At 40.8% G+C, this 9,404-nt stretch overlaps 1 protein-coding gene across 1 annotated transcript; it reads left to right on the forward strand.

The window, feature by feature from the left end:
* The first annotated feature begins 4,875 nt into the window (after positions 1-4,875).
* rpl36 (ribosomal protein L36) lies at positions 4,876-9,037 on the forward strand. Its single transcript, XM_072660009.1, has 4 exons — positions 4,876-4,933; positions 6,599-6,693; positions 7,263-7,397; positions 8,908-9,037. The coding sequence occupies exons 2-4, from the start codon at positions 6,601-6,603 to the stop codon at positions 8,995-8,997; spliced, it is 318 nt and encodes a 105-aa protein (XP_072516110.1). The 5' UTR covers positions 4,876-4,933; positions 6,599-6,600; the 3' UTR covers positions 8,998-9,037.
* The last annotated feature ends 367 nt before the right edge of the window (positions 9,038-9,404 follow it).

Raw genomic sequence — 9,404 nt, forward strand, 5'->3', positions numbered from 1 at the left:
GCTGGGAGGGCTGGGAGTTGTAGTCCTTAGGCGACTTTGTAGTCCTGCTGAGCTTTAAAGATCGATAGATTGCTTTATTGATCTTGTGCAGAGTAAAACGAACTTAATTTGCAATAATAACAGAAAAGGTGTTAAACTAAGCCAGTTTAGAGTCCGAAAATAACATTTAAATTTGAACTTGCAGAAAAGAAGTAATAATAATAATTACCACTATATAAGATAATATAAGATAAGATAGGCCTTTATTAGTCCCGCAGTGGGGAAATTCTCAGTGTGACAGCAGAAAGGGATAGCAGGACACTCAGTTACAAAAATTTAGATGAATAATTGACACTATATACACAATATAAATAAGAATTAAAAAAGCAATAACAATATTATTTACAGCAAAAGACTCTTAATTGCACATGGGAGGGGGGGGGGGGGGGGGATATTGCACATAGTATTCCCTGAATATGAACATGTGTGTGTAGTTAAGTGTGTGTGTGTGTGTGTGTATGTGGTCCGCTGGGAGCAGTGCTGGTTGTGCAGTCTGACGGCAGCAGGAAGGAAGGACACAATATACACAATATAATTAATAGAAGTACAAGTAAAAAAGCAATAACAATATTATTTGCAGTATTATTTATAGATAATTGCAAATGATTCTTGATTGCACGTGTGTGTGTGTGTGTGGGGGGGGGGGGGGTCGGGGGAGAGAGGGGGGTATTGCACATTCTCTGAACATGAAGGAAGCAGGAAGAAAGGGCCTGCGATGCCCCTCCTGAACACACTTGGGGTGAAGCAGCCGGTCACTAAAGGAGCTGCCCAGTGCTGCCAGAGTCTCATGCATGGGGTGGGAGCTGTTCTCCAGCATGGATGACAGCCAAGCTCCTGTCTCCCACCACCTGCACTGGGTCTAAGAAGCACCCCAGGACAGAGCCGGACGGCCCTCTTTATGAGCTTATTCAGTCTCTTCTTATCTGCCGTCGAGATGCTACTGCCCCAGCAGACCAGTCCGTAAAGGATGTGGGAGAACGTCCTCAGGAGCGCTCCCTGCACTCCAAAGGACCTCAATGTTCTCAGCAGGTAGAGTCTGCTCTGGCCTTTCTTGAAGAGAGCAGCAGTGTTGACTGACCAGTCCAGTTTGTTGTTCAGATGAACACCCAGGTAACACCATGGGCAGTGGTGGCTCAGCGGTTAGAGCTCCGGGCTGTCGATAACAGGGTTGTGGGTTCGATTCCCGGGCTCGGCAAGCTGCCACTGTTGGGCCCTTGAGCAAGGCCCTTTACCCTCTCTGCTCCCCGGGCGCTGGAGTTGGCTGCCCACCGCTCTGGGTGTGTGTGTGTACTCACTGCCCCTAACACATGTGTGTGTGTGAGTGTGTGTTCACTACCAGATGGGTTAAATGCGGAGGACACATTTCGCTGTACAGTTTACAGTGACAAATACGTGCACCTTTTTTACCTTTTTTGGGCTCTCGATGCCCATACCCTGGATGTTCACTGATGGAGGGGGGGGGGGTGCTCTGCACCTGCGGAAATCCACCACCAGTTCTTTGGTCTTTCCTGTGATTATCTGCAGACACCAGTCCACAAAGTCCTGATTGAATATAATATAGGACATGTACAGTGGGGAGAACAAGTATTTGATACACTGCTGATTTTTCAGGTTTTCCCACTTGCAAAGCATGTAGAAGACTGTAATTTTTATCATAGGTACTCTTCAACTGTGAGTGATGGAATCTAAAACAAAAATCCAGAAAAATACATTGTATGATTTTTAAATAATTAATTTCCATTTTATTGGGGGAAATAAGTATTTGATACACCAGAAAAAGAAACTTAATATTTCGTACAGAAACCTTTGTTTGCAATTACAGAGATGAGACGTTTCCTGTAGTTCTTGACAAGGTTTGCACACACTGCAGCAGGGATTTTGGCCCACTCCTCCATACAGATCTCCTCCAGAGCCTTCAGGTTTCGTGGCTGTCGCTGGGCCACACAGACTTTAAGCTCCCTCCAAAGATTTTCTATTGGATTCAGGTCTGGAGACTGGCTAGGCCACTCCAGGACCTTAAGATGTTTCCTACGGAGCCACTCTTTAGTTGCCCTGGCTGTGTGTTTTGGGTCGTTATCATGCTGGAAGACCCAGCCACGACCCATCTTCAGTGCTCTTACTGAGGGAAGGAGGTTGTTGGCCAAAATCTCACGATACATGGCCCCATCCATCCTTCCCACAATACGGTGCAGTCGTCCTGTCCCCTTTGCAGAAAAGCATCCCCAAAGAATGATGTTTCCACCGCCATGCTTCACGGTTGGGATGGTGTTCTTGGGGTTGTACTCATCATTCTTCTTCCTCCAAACATGACGAGTGGAGTTTAAACCAAAAAGTTCTATTTTTGTCTCATCAGACCACATGACCTTCTCCCATTCCTCCTCTGGATCATTCAGATGGTCATTTGCAAACTTCAGACAGGCTTTGACATGCGTTGGCTTGAGGGAGGGCACCTTGCGTGCACTGCAGGATTTTAATCCTTGACGGCGTAGAGTGTTACTGATTGTTTTCTTTGAGACTGTGGTCCCAGCTCTATTCAGGTCATTGACCAGGTCCTGCCGTGTAATTCTGGGCTCATTCCTCACCTTCCTCAAGATCATTGATGCTCCACGAGGTGAGATCTTGCATGGCGCCCCAGACCGAGGGAGATTATCCGTTATTTTGCATTTCTTCCATTTTCTAATAATTGCACCAACAGTTGTTGCCTTCTCACCAAGCTGCTTGCCTATTGTCCTGTAGCCCATCCCAGCCTTGTGCAGGTCTACAATTTTATCCCTGATGTCCTTACAAAGCTCTCTGGTCTTGGGCATTGTGGAGATGCTGGAGTCTGACTGATTGAGTGTGTGGACAGGTGTCTTTTATACAGGTAACGAGTTCAAACAGGTGCAGTTAATACAGGTAATGAGTGGAGAACAGGAGGGCTTCTTTAAGAAGAAGTAACATGTCTGTGAGAGCCAAAATTCTTACTGGTTGATAGATGATCAAATACTTATTTCCCCCAATAAAATGGAAATTAATTATTTAAAAATCATACAATGTATTTTTCTGGATTTTTGTTTTAGATTCCATCACTCACAGTTGAAGAGTACCTATGATAAAAATTACAGTCTTCTACATGCTTTGCAAGTGGGAAAACCTGAAAAATCAGCAGTGTATCAAATACTTGTTCTCCCCACTGTATGTCTCTCTATCTCTCTCTCTCTCTCTCTATATATATATATATATATATATATATATATATATATACACACACACACACACATATATATGTCTTTTTTAGCTTCTTTTTATACTGCACTTATTATTGTATTAATTCCAAATAAAAATATTTGCTATTTAAAGCATTAATGTATTTGCAGAAATGACAGCTGCTCCAATAACGCAAATAAATGATGATAATAATTATAAAGTAAAGAAGTTATTATTCAGATTTAAACACAGTACTAATATCTGAACTCTGAGAGCATTCAGAAATCACTATGGTGAAATAATAACCTCGACTGACCGATCACAGCTCTCATGTCTCGGCCGGCTCTCCACTAGTCTTTCACATTGCTGTTGGGACTTTATGCCGTTCATAGTCTGCAGATTCAGCTGAATCAGCTCTGTTTGATGAAATGCCTGGAATAAAACGACTGTACAAGTAGAGATGCAGAGATGTAGAAATGCAGTGGTCTCTTTAACTGTATATATGTATATATATATCTATATATATGTGTTGCCACTTACAGTCAAATTAGTGAACAGGTAACAAGGTAAAAAATAATATTTATTTATTTAATTTTATATTCTGTTTTGCATTCCAAGAAAGTTCAGTCTTGGCTTTAGCCCTTTTTGGCAGTATGTGTGAGTGATTTGCTCGTCATGTAAACTAATAAAGATTTTAAGCCCAATAGAGACTTTCTGTAAAAGTGGTTCTTCTTTAAAAGTGTTCGTTTATATTTAGGATATAGAAGCATGAGTTCAGCTCCTTGTTTTAGCTGTAAGGTCTGGTAATGATGATTACTATATGAACATGTTCTGTTTGGGTACAAAACATAGAAAATCAGATCAAATACTACACATTTACTAAAGATAAGATAAGATAACATAATCCTCTATTAGTCCCACAGTGGGGAATTTCTCAGTGTCACAGCAGAAAGGGAAAGCAAGACACTCAGTTACAAAACATCGATAAATTACCACAAAATACACAAACATATTGTTATTGCTTTTTACTTCTATTATTTATTAGAAGTAATACCAATAGCAATAACAATATTAGCAATTAAAATAATAAGCAATAACAATATTATTTACAGGTAATTGCAAATGACTCTTAATTGCACGTGTGTGTGTGTGTGTGTGTGTGTGTGTGTGTCTGTGTGTGTGTGTGTGTGTGTGTTGTATTTTTACATTGAGGGGATCTCTATTCCCTGAACATGTGTGTGTAGTTTAAGTGAGTGTGTATGTGGTCCACTGGGAGCAGTGCTGGTTGTGGAGTCTGACGGCAGCAGGATATATATATATATACTATAATAATATAAACATGTTTAACATATTACATATTACATTACATTACATATATATGTTAGTGCTCTATGCAAGTTTCATGTGAATTCAGCAAGTTAATAAAATAAGAAATAATAAAAGAACCAACTTTTAATGTTATGTCCTGAAACACTACACACCCCTAAACGATTTTCTTATTTGCTATATACAATATTCAATATACAATATTTATAATAAGAGCACAGTGCAACATATCGTCGAGTATTTTGGAAGATTTTTTATAAATAGTACAAAATAAAAGTCCCGTCGTTCTCCGGGACTTTTAACTGTCTAGGTTGCCGCTTGTATTTCTCTGCTTCCGCCCTCTCTCGCTCCTTTCCGGTTTGGACGCCATTAGAGAAAGCAGGTATGAATGTTGTGAGAGTTATAAGATCTGGAATCTAAGTGATATCAAAGCCATCCTGACGTTAATCAGCTCATTTATACTCTTTCCTACAAGTGCAGCTGGTTTATAGAGTCGCTGGACGGGGATGGTGTTTATTAAACGCGGTGGGACTTTAATCGAGGTTGGTTTCGGGCAGGACTGCGGAGTGAGCGGCCGGGGAGGCAGAGGCAGGAGCTGGGGTCTTTAAGCTGGGATTAAGCTCAATAAATCAGCGAATAATGGAGAATTCAGTGTCTGACTGTGGGTTTTCTGTGCTGGGGGACACCTAGCTAATGTTGAAGCAGCGTATTCGTCCTTAAGAGGGATCCTCAGGGGTTGGAGGGCTGGATGTGTGTGTGTTCAGTCCTCCATGGGCTTCAGCATCAGCTATAAAATCATAATAATATGCTTCTGAGGCTGAAAAGCCCTGTCCTGCCACTGATTGCTTGTTAGCTATAGCTGTCTTGTGCTGAGACCTGATGAACAGTCCTGGGTCAGACCCTCACCTGTCCTTAATATTGTGTTATAATACCATATACAGCTACCTGTGTCCAATTACTTTTGGCATAATTACTTAAATATGTAATATATATATATTTATACAGCTCTGGAAAAAATGAGACCACCCTAAATAACCAGTGTCTCTGATTTTGTTATTTATAGGCAGTGTGTTTAGAGAAATTAACATTTGCATTGTATTTCATAAATCATGGGCAATATTTCCCTCGAATTCCTAATAAATATTGCTATTTAGAGTGTTTATTTATTTGCAGAAATGACAGCTGCTCAAATAATGCTAATCAGGCACTATAATAATAATAATAATGCAAAGATGTTATTATTAAATTATATACCTGTATTCAGAAATCACTATGCTGAAATAACCTGGGCTGCCAATCACAGCGTTCATCACCTGTGCAAGTCCTGCAAGTCCTGGATCACCTGTCTTTTTAATATTGTGGCTTTTATATGCGTCCAAGTAGTAGATCCTTGTTACCTGCCAGACATAACACAGGTTATGAGACTGATGGATGACGGTAAATGAAATTAATATAGCTAAAAGGATATAAAGTAAGACTGCATGATGTTGGAGCTGTTAGGGGATGTTATTGACATGTCGTTTGTAGAAACTCTGTGAGCGTAATTAAGCATCTTTCCAATTCTGTAATTTAGTAGCTTAATTATGCTGGATTGAGTAGTATTTCGCTCAAGCAAACCCAACTATTAAGTGTTTTTTGATAGAAATGTGAGAGTCACTTAAGACTATATTATTGCAGAACTAAGATCAGATAAAATAATTCTTGAATTCATCAAAACCTGAAAGTGCTTCGTTAAATCCCTGCAGAGTTGGAACTGAGTTCCCTCGTCTAATTTTTTCTAAACATGCTGAACTGCTCATTCACTAAAGCCAAACCTGAAGAGGTGATGCTGCCTGTTTTAAAGAGTTCAGTTCTGACTTAGAAATGAAGCTCGCTGCTGTTGTGTTCTTACGTGAGGTCAGGTGTCGTACCCGTGTCCTCAGAAACGTACTGCTATTATGTTTGAGTAAGACTGTCTGTCTCTGCTGTGGTTCCTCGTTGTAGTTGTGTATAATCTGTCTCTTCACTGAAGAATCTGAGTTTGATTCCTCTTGCTTGTTCCCAACAGAAATGGCTATACGGTATCCTATGGCGGTTGGCCTTAACAAAGGCCACCCGGTGACCAAGAATGTGAGCAAGCCCCGCCACAGCCGCAGGAGAGGGGTGAGTGCATGTCCAGGACACGTGTGTTTTATTTCATTTGAGATTGTATATCAGAATGGAGATGTTTGGGTGCAGGTTGGTCTTTACAATCAGTGTGTTAATAGACAAAGTATTAGTAGATGATCAATAGTGAGTCTGGAAAAATGTTATGATATTTATCGCAATATTTTGACATGACAATGTGTGTGTGTGTGTGTGTGTGTGTGTGTGTATATAGATAATTTTAAAATACTGCAATCCAAATACCCTCCCATACTGAGTACCATAACTTTTACTCATAATATACTGCACTCCATTCAATTAAATAAGACCAGTAACACTCTTTGTAATGACAGTAGTAGACAGTAGTGCAGTAAATCGGCGCTCTTTAAGCGCTGGCGATATTCATGTTACACTCATAGAAGCATATTGTGGTCAATTTTGTTGTCCTGTTGCCCAGCTCTAGTGAGTCTTATCAGCAAACTAGAAAGCTAGTGCTCCTTCCTGTCTAGTAAAAAACAGTAGCAATGGTCCGATTCGAATCACACTGGATCTTCTAATGCTGTCATGTCCATCTGTCCCCCCCCCAGCGTTTGACCAAGCACAGCAAATTTGTGCGCGACATGATCCGCGAGGTGTGCGGCTTCGCCCCCTACGAGCGAAGGGCTATGGAGTTGCTGAAGGTGTCCAAAGACAAGCGTGCCCTCAAGTTCATTAAGAAAAGGGTAAGTCTTGTCTTGTTGTCAGTTGGTCAGTGGAGGTACTTGAAGGCTGTCGAAACAAAACCTGAAAAGTTAATGAACCAGTTTTATATAGAGGGAGAAGATTACTGCTGTAACCTTTAAATTAGGCAGGCGACAAGTTTTGTCCCAACAGCGACAGCATGCTGCAAGACCAAGCTGAAACTGGTCTTATAGGTTTGTAGGTTTCAATGAATTGCCGTCGAGTGTTGACCTGCTTAATGCATAAAGACCAAGAGTTTAATGGTTACAATTTCAGTTGTGTTGAAAAATGTAAACATCCTAAACAGCTACTCAGATTTTCTTCTACACGTATGACTAACACAGCAACTCTGTTCAGCAACTCTCCAAAGCTCAGCACAGCTGAATCTTTGACTAGTTTTTATCCTCCAGCTACCAATTTAGTACAATCTGGCTCCAAACTGCACAAATGTGGTCACTTCTCAGCATTTCACGGTTGTATTGTTGAAGTTAAGGATGCATCGATCCGATACTAGAATCAGATATCTGTCCCGGTACTAACAAAATTAGCTAAAGCGGGTATCGGATAATTAGTCTGATCCAAAGGATCGATCCATTCACGGAAACCAATTCTATCACCGCTGGTATTCTAGGCTTCATAACCCAGGATAAGAGTAACCTACACAAAATCCACATAAGATAAGTGGGGAAATTCTCAAAAAAATAATATAGTAAACAGCGAGACTCCTCCTAGCTAACCAGCAGAGTGCCCTCGACCCGTCATTAACTATCAGCGAGAAGTCCAGCTTGTCTACCATGTAAGAAGAACCGAGAAGGGAGGAGCTGCTAGCTCCTCTTTAGTCTCTCAGACTTTGTGTTCATTTGTTATAGTTTGTTTGAGTAAAAAAAGTAATGATTACATCAATCCTGACACCTTAAGTTTCTCCCAGATGGTCGGGTATATGGTTTATTAATTCAACAATGGTATCGGATCGGTATCGGCACAGAAAAAGAATGGATCGGTGCATCCCTAGTTGAATTGGTCATTTGGTGTTTACTGTATCCTGGAAAAGATTCAGAGAGGCGTACATGCACCGGAAAAAAGGTTGCTGAGCTTTCAGAAGTTCTGCTAACGGTCTTAACCCAATCTAAGAAATTAGACGTCTCAAATAAGTAGAACTGGATCACGGTTTGTCGATATCAGGGGTGTCCAGCAAACAGCCCCTCCCTCCCCCCTTGAACCTGCTGTAAAGTCTAGCAGTTGTGGGACTGGGCTTTTGTTATCAAGCGTTGAGTGCAAATATCTAAAGCCTAGAAATCCTATTTCACCCCTGATACTGTGTGATTTGGAGGAATTTAATGAACTGGTCTTCTATGAGGCTGAATTGCAGTTTCTTTAACACATTTATTTGCTCGGAGTTGAGCTCTGATGTTAAAATGAGGGCCGGTAGCCAGTTTGTGTTAAATACGTCCTTCTGGCAGTCATTTCTTAGCTACATTCTTCACTAACAGCCATTTTTCTTTTTTTATGCAGGTGGGAACTCACATCCGTGCTAAGAGAAAGAGGGAAGAGCTCAGCAACATCCTGGCTGCAATGAGAAAGGCTGCTGCCAAGAAGGAGTAACCTGTATTATTGGACAAATAAATTTGTATTTCAATCGAAATCTTGGTGCTTTGCCCTTCTTTTTTTTTGTTGTTTCTTTATTATGCATCACAAACCTTTCTTATTTTTATATTTGCATTCAGCAAATGGTTGCTGTCCTCACACACAACTTTTATTTCTTTTGGTATCGATGTATTTGGATGTTCTGTAGATGCTCACCTCACGTTTAAATGAATCCGTATTACATGCATCTGAACTCCAAGCTGTTTGTAAATGATTCTCTATGGAATCAGACTTCAAATCTAACCCTAAAACCTAACCTCTAACCCCAACCTAAACGGGTCAGAGAAGTGCAGTAGAGTAGAATACAGTCAATTTTAAGGACTATACAGGCTTTGTGTAAGAGGACGAGCACAATACTGTTAGAT

Source organism: Salminus brasiliensis, chromosome 17 (assembly GCF_030463535.1).
Source record: "Salminus brasiliensis chromosome 17, fSalBra1.hap2, whole genome shotgun sequence".
Taxonomy (NCBI): domain Eukaryota; kingdom Metazoa; phylum Chordata; class Actinopteri; order Characiformes; family Bryconidae; genus Salminus; species Salminus brasiliensis.

Excerpts from the sequence above, each read along its gene's own strand:
- rpl36 (XM_072660009.1), top strand. The coding sequence starts at position 6,601 with ATGGCTATACGGTATCCTATGGCGGTTGGCCTTAACAAAGGCCACCCG. Across the intron at positions 6,694-7,262 it reads GCCACAGCCGCAGGAGAGGG|CGTTTGACCAAGCACAGCAA; the intron begins GTGAGTGCATGT and ends TCCCCCCCCCAG. Across the intron at positions 7,398-8,907 it reads TCAAGTTCATTAAGAAAAGG|GTGGGAACTCACATCCGTGC; the intron begins GTAAGTCTTGTC and ends TTTTTTATGCAG.